This window comes from Lissotriton helveticus, chromosome 11 (assembly GCF_964261635.1).
Source record: "Lissotriton helveticus chromosome 11, aLisHel1.1, whole genome shotgun sequence".
In the NCBI taxonomy this organism is placed as follows: Eukaryota; Metazoa; Chordata; class Amphibia; order Caudata; family Salamandridae; genus Lissotriton; species Lissotriton helveticus.
This window is the reverse complement of record NC_136072.1, coordinates 229,911,130-229,926,287: the sequence shown is the minus strand read 5'-3', so window position 1 is coordinate 229,926,287 and position 15,158 is coordinate 229,911,130. Positions and strand designations below refer to the sequence as shown.

Below are 15,158 nucleotides of genomic sequence, written 5' to 3'. Positions count from 1 at the left end.
CACCTGTGACAGTGGTAGGGACTTCCAGTACTGGACATCTCTCCACAGGCAAACTAGTGGCGGTTCTAAGTTTTGAGCATTAAAGGCTCTCGGATCTCTGGTAATGTAGATCCCAAGGTAGCGGAATGCTTCCGTGGCAATACAAGCCTCACAATCTGGGCAGTTTCGGTGTGGGCCATACAGGAAATAAATTAACGATTTATGCTAATTAATGGTGTAGCCAGAACAGCAATGGAACTGTTTGAGTATGTGCATTATCCTAGCCAGTGTGAAGATCGGGTCCCAGATATACAGTAATATGTCAAGTGAGATGCTATCCTCCCAGTCAGCCATCCATCTAAGTCCCCTGATCAGGGGGTCCGTTCAGTAGCCTGGCTGTTTGCTCTTTTACAAGGTGCAGTAGCAACTATAGAGTCAGGTGGAATTTGATTGATAAAAAACCCCCTTGATAAAAAATTGGGTGGGTCAGAAGGGGCACCTTACATTTTTTGTCCACCTGTGGGGTGATAACTCAGGCACGGAAAGGCTGTATAAAAGTATCCTCTGCTGCATGCCTCACCGTGCCGGGAAGCATGGGTAGATACTGGTTGTCTTTATGTGTGGAAGACACAAAGTAACAGTTTCTGATTTCATGGGCTGATTTCAATTCGTTTTTTCATTCTATTTGTCTGTTTTCTACACTTCAATTTGCAATATTCATTCTGTGAAAGTGAACAACTAGTTATAAAACTGTAAATATAACACAACACTCATTCAGGAGTCTGATCATGGTACACATTAATGACTTTTCTTTCTCACACCAAGTTTGTGAGCTCTGAGCTGTGACAGAGCACAAAGTCATCACAATTTACCAATAGCAGAATAAGTGTTGTTTATGTTTTATTTATTTAAAATGCCTAAGATCATGTACACCGGCAGGACTATTAAAGTTTTGATAACCAGAATATCAGTGATAATCATACCTTGTGAAACAGTGTTTGTAATGGCTTTTATTAGGATATGAATACAATTCTGAGTGGTTGTTTCAAAAGCACACTGAGGCCGTCCATGTATTACTCACAGCACAACTATGAATGATTCCACACTTAAAAGAGCAGAGATATGTAAATGGCTAAGTGTCAAGTCTAAAGTCATTCTATTATGGTAGGGGACAAGAAAAACTATGGACTTAAGACAAAAACACCAGCGCACATCACTACAAGTCACTTTTATCCTTGTGCATTCAGCACTTTTCTTGACTTTGTGTCCTTGTACAGACAATTCTTCTTAATCCAAAGGAGTCGCGTTGTGTAGACAAAGTTGATCTTTATTTCTGTTCACACAAAATGCTTCACAGCCGACACGCGTTTCGCCCTTTGCGGGCTTCCTCAAGGCAAATTTCCAATGTCATCAGCAATGTATTTGTCAAAACTTGTCACTTTAAATCACTCTTTACACAAGCTTCACCTAAAATATGTTCCAATCTATTCGAACACCAGAAATGAAAGCAGTAATCCTCATTTATTATTAGACCTCCATATTCTGTTTTCGAGAACTCGATCACGAAAAAAAGAATATGGAGGTCTAATTGAAGTTACGGCGTGTTGTGATGGAACTTATCATGGCTCCTGAGAAATAATAAATGAGGATACTGCTTTCATTGCTGGTGTTCAAATAGATTGGAACATATTTTGGGTGAAGCTTGTATTAAGAGTGACTTAAAGTGACAAGTTTTGACAAATACAGTGCTGATGACATTGGAAATTTGCTTTGAGGAAGCCTGCAAAGGGCGAAACGCGCGTCGGCTGTGAAGCATTTTGTGTGAAAAGAAATAAAAATCAAATTGGTCTACACAACGAGACTCCTTTGGATTAAGAAGAATTGTCTGTACAAGGACACAAAGTCAAGAAAAGTGCTGAATGCACAAGGATAAAAGTGACTTGTAGTGATGTGCGCTGGTGTTTTTGTCTTCTGTTGATTTGACACTCTGCAACACTGTCGGTGGGTAGATTGTCTATCGTTAGTGCTTGAGGTGGATTAAGCATTATACACTAAAGTTGCACTCAATAATTGGACTTCATACCCAGATGAACGATGTTTTCTATACAAGAAGGAGACATGTTTTGATGTGCAGAACTGATATAGCAAATCCACCACCTTTTGTGATGTTTAAAAAACTATGGACTTGCTGCAGAAGCTTTCAGACAGGCCATTTTAAGCAAGCCCACATAACTTCAACAAACTGACTTTACATAAAACTAGAATGTTTAAAAAACATTTCTCAAACATATTCAGTGAATATGAAAGTTTCCAATATTAAACCAAAAGCTTTCCAGGAAACAAAGAAGTACTCTTCCACGGGTCAGTGTTCTGAAGTACATTATTATAGCGCAAATTGCTACTACCGCCCCCAATTTCTAATAGGGGTTAGTGTTTCTGATGGCAGTATTTTTCTTGCCACTGAATTCCCTATGTCTTGTGAGGGACTCCCAATACGTCCCACCATCTCTCTGAAAGGATTCAGCTCATTTGCTCATTTAGTAATGTAACAGTCTTTCGAGACCACTGATTTTAAACCAGTAATGACTATACCAGAACTTCCCATTACGAAAAGTGTTTGAATACCAATGGGAAAAGCCATCACCGACCGCTGCCACCAGGGACTCGCCAGAGGAGCTGAGATTGCATAGGACATGGTACTTGCTTGTGGGTGTTGAGAAGGTGGGACAATGAATTGCTTTTATGATGGTCTGAATTGGAAGGCGGGAATAATTTACTTTTTTTAGAGGTAAGTGCGTACCCTACATTCATTAATATATTATGCATTTAATGTAATAGTTATGTTGGTGCTAATTCTATAACATAAGTGACAGGATGGCACACATCTATAGACTTACGCTTGTAGTTCTCATCTTCAGGTGGTAAACAAGCCAAGTATAGTGGAATTCACTTTCTTCGCTATTGACAGATTTTGGATGAATACTAACTTTTCCGTCTGATTTGGTGTATACCTTCACGCTGAAGAATAAACAGAATGCCAAATGACCATGTGAAAAAAGGGACACAAAATAATGTTCAAGTAACATCTAGAAAACATCAATAGATAATCTTCTGTAAATAGCCAAGTGTTTTCAGTTCTACAGATATAACAAAAAGCTACAACTCTCCAAATATGATCATAGTTACGATGTACTTTAAAAAAAAAACATGTTTTATTTGTTTTAGAATCACCAACACTTTTGCTGGGATTCGATTCCAATGAAATCCCAGTATGGATGGACTGCAACTGAGATTTCGCGAACAAGGAATGACAGCCCATTTATGTATGGGATATACACAGTCATAGACTAGTGAAAGAATAGCCATAGTAGAAACTTTAATTCAAACGAGATTGACTATTACTAAACAAAACTAGATTGCCAGAAAATTGGCTAGTCTCAACTTCGACCACTGAGATGTCCAAAAAGCTAGTTAGGTAAATATGGACAATTTTGTGGTACAGGAGCTCGCTAACACCAAAGACCACAGGATTTAATACTGCACCAGGTTACATCTCTTAACAATTATCCGCCTGGAAGAAGCAACCATATGGGGACAGGGTTGCTATACTAATATCCTCTAAATTAAGCAATTTTTTGAAGCAATTTTTTAGCATTAATTGGTAGAGACAAACAGATTATCTAAAGTCATATTTTATATGGTGAAGAATCCTTGAAAGCAATTCCTCTGAGACCTCCCTCCTATTATTTTGGATATGATGCACAGAGCAGAGAATCATTTTATTTGAGATGGATTTTGAAATCAAACATCATTTATAGGATCCATGCATCAGTAGGGTCAACTTGTGCAGAAAAAGACGACTGATCCCCAATGCAGAAAAATAGTCTTGCAACTCCTTCTATGCCCTATTATTATGTTGGATCTGGATAAAGGGCTGAGGAAATGATCCACTTTAAAGATAGAGTGGCATTAGCTCTCATCTATTTTTAATATTTTCATTTATAATCTGGTTCTTGAATCTTTATGTCCTACATAAATTACACTTTATGATTTAGAATTTTACCACAGGCCTCAAAGTTAATACTTCATAGAGAAGTACATCAAATATATGGCTATTCTTTCGGCAAATGCTTTGTCAAGTACAGTTCTACACCTTGCTAGAGAAGGGGTACAACCAAACAGTCCCTATATCCCCTAGTCAACAGTGGCTCCCAGGGTATGAAGAGGCTGGTGACAGCTGGTTGCAAAGGTGCAGCCCTCTGTAATACTGTGTGAGGAACCTACTGCCCCTCATATAAAATTGTATTCTGTGATCGTCGGTAGAGTGAGGAAAATGTGCCCAGCGGTAGGAACCTGGGACAAACGATGGTCAGAGATGTGTTGCCACACTACACATCCCATATGGCATGATGCTATCCTTCCCTTTTTACCAATATTTGAATGTATTCAACAGCCACCTGAAATTCAAACATACCAGCTCAACCAAATGAACACTAAATTTCCCTCCAGAGCTCACTGCAGTGGATATATACTGAAACACCTGAGCCTTCATTTGCAGCTGGAATGAGTTGCAAATTTCATGACCCAGGGTAGGTGTGCCCCTCCAGGGCAGGGCCAAAGCCAAAACAGTAGTGCTATCCCACATACCGTACAATACGAGAAAGTGGGGAAGGTGGACTGCAGACTATATGACCCATCTGAGCATGTAAGATCCAAGGAGGAGGATCTGGCCAGTGTGACATAGAAACAAAAAAAATGAATTAGGAATAGAGGTTTAGGGAAAAACCTACAGTGGAAAATGTCTGCTTAATTGGCCAACTTCCCTCCTTGCAAATCGTGTACTCCTGCATTCTGGCATAAGGAAAACTAAGTTTAGTCTCCTTAATGAGTAAGGATGAATTAGAGGAATCAGGATTCACTTCTGATTCCTCACCACATCATTTCTGGTGGATGTGTATTGCTCGGGCAAGGGTTGCAGAGCCCAAAGAAAGTCTATCTGTCCCAGAGAACAAAATCTGATAAACTTGGTTTTAAGGTAAACCACCTGGACATTGCCCCATTTTGTAATAAAGGCCCATGAAACAGATTGTTTCAACTGCTGACTTAATCACTTTTGTCCTGAACATTCCTGAACATTTATTTAGTGAATACTTAGGGTGACAAGTGTTTTTTTCATTGAATGTATCAACCCCCAAAAACAGTAACATCTAGATTGAAAAAGTTACATGAAAGGTGAAAAACATATCATGTAAGATAGAGTTATTTTTATTGGAAACACAAATTGAATTTGTTTCACTTCAGTGACAGTACAAGCAGTATTAAATACAATTCTTCATATATTGACCATCTCATGCTTAGCTCATTTTTGTAAAGAGATAGAAATATCCAAAACACTCATTTTGTGAAGATTTTTTTTTTAAATTAAGTCCCATCTTAAAAGTATTGATACAAAAAAAATCTGATCTAAGTATCAGCTAATTTTAAGCTACATTCATCAAAATGCAAATAAGCAAGCCATAAATGAAGTTTAAGAAATTGTTTTTTTTTCTCTAAAAAAAACAAACTTTTTAATAATAATGAAATACATTGCACAAAGATGATATCATGTTTTTCCTAAAATAACAATGCAGCACATTACCGCTACTGAAAGGCAGAGTCACTATGAGCAAAACAACCCTAATTTTGTGCTTATTTTGACACACAATTCATTCAAGCAAAATACCAAAAATCATGTGGATATATTCTTAACCTTTTTAGTATTTTGTTCGGGAATATTTGAGCTTGTGAGGTTTCCAATTTGCTCTTACCAAAGATCGGTCTATAAGCATAGAGGTAAAAAAATTTTTTTTTACATGTTGATGACGTTGAGAAGAGGATCAGTTAGCCCCAAAATTGCTATTTTATGTGAGATTGAATAGTCATATCGACTGCCTTACTAATCTCAGAGTAAACGTATTTGCTAAAACTTTATAAGCTTTCAACAAGACCAAAACAAATGTAACCAATCCGCAGGGTATGGCATTTATGGCATGTATCATTAATGGTCGGAGATATTTTGTTAATTACACACAGGGTGTAACAAAGAATCCAGACTCTAAAAAACAGCACAATGTGATACCTGGACCCTCCTCAATGCTATGTAGCCTAGTCTGAAACAGTCTTTCCAATTATTAGCATTAATGGCTACCCCAGTTCTATGCATTTACTTTGGTCAAATTTCGTTACTTGACTGAATAGGGCCAGATAACAGTTCTCTGTAACACCACACAATTTTTTATTGGGATTCTGGTTTAGAGAATGATCTGTTCACTAAATCCACAGAATTCAATATACGTTCTTTAGGGAACTTAGAGAAAATAGATTTTAAATATGAATATGACAAATTATACCAGTGAGAATTACGTACTTTTGATGGACACTGTCACAAAGTGTTTCAAAGCATTATCAGTAAAAAAAGTCTCCTAGGTTAAGTATATCCAATTGCCTCCACTTTTGCACCAGCCTTTTTGTAATACTTAGTGATAAGTGTGTACAATTTTGAAGAGCCTCAACAGGATAATGTGGAAACTTTTTTTTTGTTGAAAATATATTTTTATTGCAGATTAGTACAGAAAACAATTATTCCGGTCAACATCACTACATCCCAATATGTGCTATATAAATGGCACATGAGGTCACATAACACGGCCATTTAGCCCACAACCCGGAGGGCGGGCAGCGGTGATTAGGAAAAAGGCTTCCGCGTGCACGTCATATCAATATAACCATGACCGGTCAACAAAGAATCCTTGCATCTGCTTTTCTTTTCCTTCCACTCCCCCAACATATAAAATGAAACAAATCACTGTAACTAATATTGAATTATCTGCACCACCACTTCTCAGCATCACTGTCCCCACTCCCCCACTTCCATATCTCACTCCACGGAAAGCGTATCACAGTGAACCAATGCAATCATCCTATAATCAATGGTAATCGTCAAAGTAGCAAATCCCTAACGTCAGTGATTGTATCATATCAATACCCAGGCCCCCCCCCCTCAACCTCCTCCCCCCCTTACAATAACGGCGGTGTGGGCAGTTGCAGACTCTCACAACCCACAGTGTTTCTGAAGGGCTAGTAAAGCTATGTACTGTATGTATTGACCGCATGGATGTGGGGCACTCAATGCTCCCCCTCTGTCGATTGATGCTCCTTCAAAGTCTGAACTAGGACCTCCCATGACCTAGCTACCTCCAGCGCTTTATCGTTACCTAAGCGGGTAGCCTGTTTTAGTCGCACAACGCTTTCACAGCTCGCCCATTTGCAAAATTCCCTTCTCCAGCGCCCACTTGAAGGTCGCTCCATCGCTTTCCAATGCCAGGTGATTTCGCGCTTAGCCAGCATGAGCCCTAGATCGATACATTTGCTGGTTACCTTGGTCTTGGCTGTGTGTGGGAACCAGTGCAGCAGGCAGGTGGCCATATCATATTCTAATTATCTGTCTGTGACCGCATTCAAAATTTCCCCCACTCCTTCCCAATAACCTTCCATTCGTGGGCAGGACCATAGCATATGTTCTAGTTCTAGTTCAACATCCTCCTCTCGGCATCTGGGGCATGCCGCGTTCTGGACCCGGAAATACTTCTGGATCTTTCCTGGTGTTAAATAGGCCCTATGTAGTATAAAATACTGAATTTGTTGGAGCCGAGCGTTCCTAGTACCCTTCCACGCCAGTTTGAGAATTTGCTCCCAAGTGGCATCCGGTATCGGACGGCCTACACTCTCCTCCCATTTTGCCTTAAGAACATCCAAGGGACGCATACCCTCCCGCAGCAACCGGGACTGGAGGCATGTCACCGCCTTAACAGTTCCCACCGCCATCACCGTATACTGGCATGCAAGGGTTAATACCGGTTCCATTTTCCCTGTTCTCCAATGCTTTTGAATCGCGGTCGTGACCGCAGCATGAATCAAAAAGTCCCCTTCCGGGAGCCCATACATTTCTTGCAGTACTGGGAAGGGCATTAGCTCCTCGTTCAAGTACAGGTCCCCCACCATCTGGATACCCAGCTGTTCCCAATTCTCCAGTGGGGACTAGTCCCCGCCGTGCGGCAACGCCGTTAGCATACCAAACGGGATCTTCGGAGCATACGGGTGAAGGGTCCCTGCTTTACGTTGCATTCCATTCCAGCAAAGTCGCAGGGTCCGCTCCTCCCCAGTGAGGTCCTGCAGAGCGAGTTTTTGCTGCAGAACTATGTAGGCCAGTACATGGCGTGGTATTCCCTGTCCCCGTCTACCTTCCGGGCCCCGATACTCCCGTGCTATATTCTGTGTTAGAACCTGCAATTGGGCCGCCAGGTAGTAAAGCTCAAAATCAGGCACAGCCAGTCCGCCCTCTTGTCTGGGTCTCATCAACGTCGTCAGTGCTACTCGTTTCCTACCGTTGCCCCAGATGAAACCCACTATCAGCGATCTTAGCTCTTTAAATATTCTCAGCGGGAGCCAGACCGGCAAGGTACGGAAATAATATAGTAGCCTGGGGAGTGCTACCATTTTAAGCAATGCCACTCTGCCTCTTCAAAGCAACAACACAACGGCCTATATTACCCCCCAATAGATCCCCGTCATTATGATAAATCCGGACCCCCAAATAGGTAAGGCATGCCGGTTCCCACGTTATTTCCCCTAAGGATGCCGGAGGAGGCAGGCCCTGTCGAGCCGGGAAGAGGCACGTCTTATTCCAATTCACCTTGAGTCCGGAGACCGTCCCAAAGCGGGTCAACATGGCCATAGCACCATGTAGGTGGGCCTCAGCATCCTGGAGAAAGAGAAGCAGATCATCTGCTTATAGGGAAATAAAGTGTTGGTCACCCCGGTGCATCAGCCCCCTATACAACCGCCCTGACCTCGCCTGGACCGCAAGAGGCTCTATTGCCAAAGCGAACAGCAGCTGCCGTGTTCCTCTCATGATTGGGTATGGGTCAGAGATCACCTCGCCTAGTTTCACCCTGGCTATGGCCAAAGAGTACAACACCGTCGTCCATTTCACAAACTGGTCACCCAGTTCGAAACGACTCAGGACTCTCCGGAGGAAGGCCCATTCCAGACTATCGAACGCCTTCTCTTATGTCCACAGAGAGGACTGCTGCAGAGCCCTGATCGTCCTGGTAATCTGCCTTGACTCAAAGGAAGCGACGAACACTCAAAGCCGTACACCTCGTGGGAATAAAACCTGTCTGGTCCATATGAACCAGCGATGTCATGTGCGGCAATAATCGGGTCGCCAATATCCGACTCAGGATTTTGTAGTCTACCGACAGCATGGATAAAGGCCGATATGAGGCCACATCCAGGTCCGAGCGTCCCGGTTTCAGAATGAGAACTATCAGAGCTTCACGCATCGAGCATGGCAGGTGACCCTCCTTCCCCGCCTCCCGATACACCTCCACCAAGGAAGGCGCCAGTTTGTCACTATACTGAGTGTAAAATTCGACAGGCAGCCCATCAGGTCACGGCGTCTTGTTCCGGGCCATGTGCTTAATTGCACCACGCACTTCGGCCAATGTGATGTCCTGCCCCAACACATCAGCTTGGTCCTTATCAAGCTGTGGCAAAGGGGTTCCTTCTAGGTAATCCTCTATGTCCGTCTACGTTTCCTCCCTTCTACTGCTATATAGTGCTTCGTAAAAAGTAGAGAATCGGGACAGCACTAGATCCTGCGAGTAAGCCAGCATCCAGCGCTATCTGCTTGATGGGTCCACTCCGCGGCACTGGGTCAGCCAGTTTGGCCAGCAGCGTACCAACCTTATCCCCTTCCGCATGAACTTTCGCCAGATACCCTCTGTGATCAAAGCATTGCAGCCTCTCAATCTCGGCCGCTAACTTCTCCCTGGCCTCCACCAATTGCTCTTGCAGGGACGGGTGTTCCGGCCTCCGCTGCTCCAGGTCCCTCAGACCCCTTTCCGCTTTGGCTACAGCTTCCAGCACTGCCTTCCTAGCTCCTGAATATTTAGTAATACAGATCCCCCTAATGACCACCTTAAAAGCATCCCACTCAAGTGCTCTCGTAGTCGCCGTACCCCAGTTCTCCCGGAAATAGTGAGCAATACCTTCCCCCACCTCCGTTCGAAACACCTGGTCTTCCAGAGTCTCAGGGCGCAAACGCCATGTCGGAATTGCTGTTCTCGCCCTCTTCCAGTTAAGGGACATCAGTAGCGGATTGTGATCAGAAATAGTTCTGGTAAGGTACTCAGTATACGCCGCCACACGAGCTATCAAGGGGGAACACAAGATAGAGTCAATTCGAACATGAAGTTCATGTACAGAGGAAAAGAATGAGTAATCCCTATCTTGAGGATGTTGGGCGCGCCACACATCAATCAGTCCCCAACTGTCTTGCCATTCGGATCTAGTCTTAGCCAGTTTCCTAACCGGGGTAGCTGCCAGCGGAGGATGTGACCTATCCAAGTCCACATCTGTAATAGCATTAAAATCTCCCCCTACAATGGCCGGGCCCGCCAAGTAGGGTGCCAGTGCACCCGACAAGATAGCCAAGAAGCGAGCCTGCTCAGTATTTGGGGCATAAACACTGCACAGTACAACATCCCTGCAATATAGCCTACCTTCCACTGCTACATACCTGCCCTCTTGATCTAACACCTGTCTGGTGACCTGAAATGGGACGCCTGCCCTTATCCAAATGAGCACCCCTCTAGCAAACGCTAAATAAGCCGTACTAAAGACCTGACCTCTCCAGCTGCGCTGCAGCGCCTGGCCTTCTGCCCTAGTAAGATGTGTCTCCTGCAATAGAGCTATGTGTATTCCTCTCCGCAATAAATAAGCATCCACTTTGTGGCACCTAGTCATAGTATGTAAGCCTCTCACATTCCATGTGATACATTTCAGATCACGTAACGTTCCCACCAATGTAGCTTCGCCCTCTTGCCCTCTTCACAGCAGCTTCGCCCACACCATTGCCAAACCCCCAAAACTCAACACCCGATGAACCCCCCTCAGCCCACCCCCCCAGAACAGGACCCAATAGTAATCTATCAGCTCCCATCCAAATTACTCAACAACACACACAACACTATTCTGTGATAGTCACCACAGGTAGCCTTAAAGGCAACGGAGGTGCATCTCAGTCCAACAGGGAGCTGTGCTCGCCCAAGCCCCCCGCTACATACCCCAAAGAATACCAGTTTGAGAGTAGGAATGTCCAGGTGTCTTCAGGCACTGCTACAAAATTACACGGGTTATAGGGACCCTTTCCGCCTCAGGAGGCCACGTCTCATGTCATTCGCCTATTATGCCGTCTGCTGTCTGTGGTGTGACTTCAGGTCACTTAGTGCTGTCCGATTCTGAGTGCTCTGCCTCTGATCTCCTTCTATCCTCATCTGATTCCGATCCTACCACCGATTCCGTGGTCTGCGATCCCGTGATTTCCGCAGTCGCAACCAGTGCTCCCAATCGGTCCTTCGCCATTTGGATCAGCTGCTGATTCTGTTGGGCCTTTGAGCGTTTCCGTAGTCGTTGAGATTTGCGCACCTGATACGGCTTCGGCGGAGCGGCATGACCATGGGCGCGACGATCTGTGCCCACTTTATATGTTTCAAACCAAGTACACGCCTCCTCAGGTGTTTGGTAGAAGTGCTTCGTGCCATCCATGATCACTCTTAGCTTCGCCGGGAATATCAGGGAGTACTGGATGCCCTCTGCTCGCAGTTCTTTTTTGATCGCCAGATAGGAGGCCCTGCGTCTCTGGACATCCTGGGTGTAGTCCGGGAATATCGTAACAGTGGCGTTGTCAACTTGAAAGGGTCCCGCTGCGCGTGCTCTATTGATCAGGACGTCCCTATCTTTATAATGTAGCAGCCTAGCCACCCACCGGTCGAGCCGGGCGGCCCGGCAACGGCAGCCGGGCTGGCACCCTGTGTGCCCTCTCGAGCGTAAAGAAGGGAGATAACCCTTCCGGTGCAACCTCTGTTCGAAGCCAGTTCTCAAGATATGTAATCATATCAGCGCCCTCTGTTTTTTCCGGCAGGCCCAACACGCGTATATTATTGCGCCGGTTCCTACTTTCTGAGTCCTCAGCCCTCTTCTCGAGTACTGCAAGACGGTCAAGAGCATCCTCCAGTCTGGCCGTCGTCGTAGTCTGCGCTTGTTTCAGTTCTTGGATAATAAGTTCATTTTCCCGTACTCTGTCGCAAGCTTCGCGTGATCCGCACGCAGGAGCCCAAGCCCAGTCGCCACCTGCGCAATATCCTGGTGAAGAGATTCTTTAGTCGCAGCTATTGCCTCCAATATCTTGTCCAGGTGTTTGCGCAGCCCTATACTCGTTAGTTCTTCCTCAGGTTCGCTTCCCGCACCCTGGGCGTCCTCCTGTCCCCCCCTCCTTGCCCTTCGGCTTCATGATGTAAGGGAGGGGGGTACTCAAACTATTATAGACTGCGCCGTCAGGTAAGCCTCCACGAAATCCCTCAAGTACACAGTGGTCGGGGCTGAGTAGTCGGATTAGCAGTGGCCTGTTCACTGCTACTTTCTGGCTCGGCTAGTGCTGTGATGGCGTACCAATTCTCTTGGCACGCAAAAGACGAGGCCTGGACGCCCTCACCGGTCAGGGGGAGCTGGGATCTTCCTTGCAGAGTTAACCCCCTCAGGACATTGAGCTGTTCACCTTGCTCATCGCTGTGCCCCTTGCTCCAACGAGGTATCAGCTATACTGGAGTGCCGTTCAGGTTTCCTCTCCGTGCCCCCTCGCCTGTAGTCGCAGGTCCCCAGGCACACTCCCAGCTGCCTCAGATATAGCCCAGAACGGTCCCCGGTTATTAGGGCCCTTTGTAGATCTCCGATCTTCAGGCCGTTATGTCACTCCTGCCCTGCTGGTTGCGCGCCCTAATCCCTGGCTCATGCGAGGCCCAGACCTGCTCCCGCCCCACCTCCGCAGTACCGGTTGCAGGCCCGGTCCAGCGCACTCACCGGTGATCGTGGATGGGCTCCTCTCGCTGCTGCGGGCTCCTTTCGGCGAGCGCCAGTAGCTTGTGCGTCGGGAATTCCTCCGGTATCGCGTGGGGTCTCCAAGTGACCCGGGTAATGTCGCGCAGATCGGGAGCGCTGCCCCGTCAATCCGCCAGCCGCAGCTCCCCGCCTTCACCGCCACGGCCAGACCTCCAGTGGTGCGGGACTCAGCGGGCCGTCTCGACTCGTGGGCTCTGCTTCCGCCGTACCTCGGTTATGTGCAGGCAGGTCGCCGAGTTATGGCCGCCATCTTGGGCCCAGCACCGATGTCGTGATTCACGGGAGCGTAGCATCCAGCCCTCCCCATCGCTTCACTCCCTCGACCGATCGGATCATTCTGCTCGTTGACACTCCTAGCACCGCAGCTCTTTCGCACCACTTTCAGTCAGCACGATTGCTATGCGGTCAGAGCGGATCCGCCTCCGCTACGGGTCTCGGCCGCCATCTTGTCCCCCTCTTCCGACGGCCGATGAGAGAGAAACCCACGTTCTTGTTGTTGCGGGGCTGCAGGGTCCTCAATGAAGGTCGGATTCCCTCAGTCAAACCTTCCGACACCCTTCCTGCCAATTTACGGTATATTCAGGAGAGTTAAACAGGAGAATCTCGGGGTCGAGTACAGAGCTGCCTGCTCACGCCGCCTCACCCATCGGCACCCAAGCCACGCCCCCCTATAATGTGGAAACTTGAGCTGACAAAATAATCTGTCCATTGTACCATATAGAATATTGAAGCTTTACTTTTTGGAGATTTGGGTATTTTTTTTTATACATCTAGGCAATTTTTGTTATGTTTAAGCTCTGAAACATTGTATTAATAATAGTGGTGAAATATGAATGTGCTATACATTCAAGTATAAACTGTAAAAAATAATGCAGCCATATAAAAAAGGTGAAGATCTAACAGCCCTCCTCTTCCCCTAGGAGTTTTTTTTATCCAGGGTGTTTTACATATTATTTTATAAAGCTAGAAAATAGAATGTTAAGGATTGGAAAAAATAAATAGAAGTGAGACTGCATGTAGTAGTCCAAACATAAAAATGAAAAAAAGTGATGGCCAGCATCCTGATACGAGCTATTTTTCCTGCTCATAGAGGTACAGTCTACCAACGAGAAAGAAGCCTCTTGACCTTATTTAAAAGATGATGATAATTATTTAATTTAAGGTCATTTGTTTGTTCTGAAATATTCCAAGTCATCTCTGTGGGTTATATATGTAGTTAGGACTTTAGATGAGGGCAAAGAACTTTGAAAGTAGCATTAAATAATCGTAATTGTTTTTGAATTATGATTTCCTACCATGGAAAATTTTACGTTGCTTGAAAAGCATACAGTATGTCCGTATTCTAAGGTTTTAAAAATAGAGCCGTATTATCTGCATACAGTTTGATATAAATCTTAGTGGATGCTTCTTTGTTGGATTGGAGTAAATACGTTGCCCCAAGGGTTTAATGAAAAGGGCAAAAAAGAAGTGGGACAAACTGGACTACTTCCTCTTTTCGGAAAAAATTGACTGGCTACTTTATTATTGGGGGTCTATGCAGATGTAATTTGATACAGTGAGGGTATAACACCTGAGTTATTTTGTTTTAGGGAATATTTTTATTTAACAATTACTCAGTGTACATACTTGATTGATCCAGAGCATGGGGGTATCACAGAGAAAAAGGCACCATACATTCATAACAACTATTAGCATCAGGCAGATGTTTACAGCATACATTTGTACAATGATCACAGTAGAATAAAAGCCAACATATGCTTTTATTCCTAATTCTTAGAAGAACACTCACATCTCTGTGGTAACCACTCACTTTCCTTTGTATGCGCACCATTGACCCCAGACTTTCTCCCATTTCTTTGGGCAGCCCAAACTCTGGTATACCACCTGCTCCGTCTGCTGGCACCAGTCCAAATCGGTTTCCCAATCCATCACACTTGAAGGTCGACTTGATCCCTAGGGCCTTGCTATATTTCTTTTAGCGACCCTGGCAGCTAACGCTAGCCATATCTTCTGATAGTGAGGCTTGTGACCCGGACCATAACTTGTACCATCCCCATCCAGTATTGTTGGATTTTTGGACAGTCCCACAATATATGGAAAAAATAAGCCCACGACATCCCCTGATGCACCAGGCAATGACACATTTCCCCATGCGGTGTAGGAGTGATCTAGAGTAATAT

The 15,158-nt window shown here is 45.0% G+C and overlaps 1 protein-coding gene across 4 annotated transcripts in view; it reads right to left on the bottom strand.

Moving 5' to 3' along the window:
• The window catches only part of DHX36 (DEAH-box helicase 36), a 445,724-nt gene that overhangs the window by 50,850 nt on the left and 379,716 nt on the right, over positions 1-15,158 (bottom strand). For all 4 annotated transcript variants that reach the window (XM_078667890.1, XM_078667891.1, XM_078667892.1 and 1 more), the window contains one exon: positions 2,877-2,997. In XM_078667890.1, the coding sequence (XP_078524016.1) occupies positions 2,877-2,997 (121 nt within the window). The remainder of the gene's footprint in view (positions 1-2,876; positions 2,998-15,158) is intronic.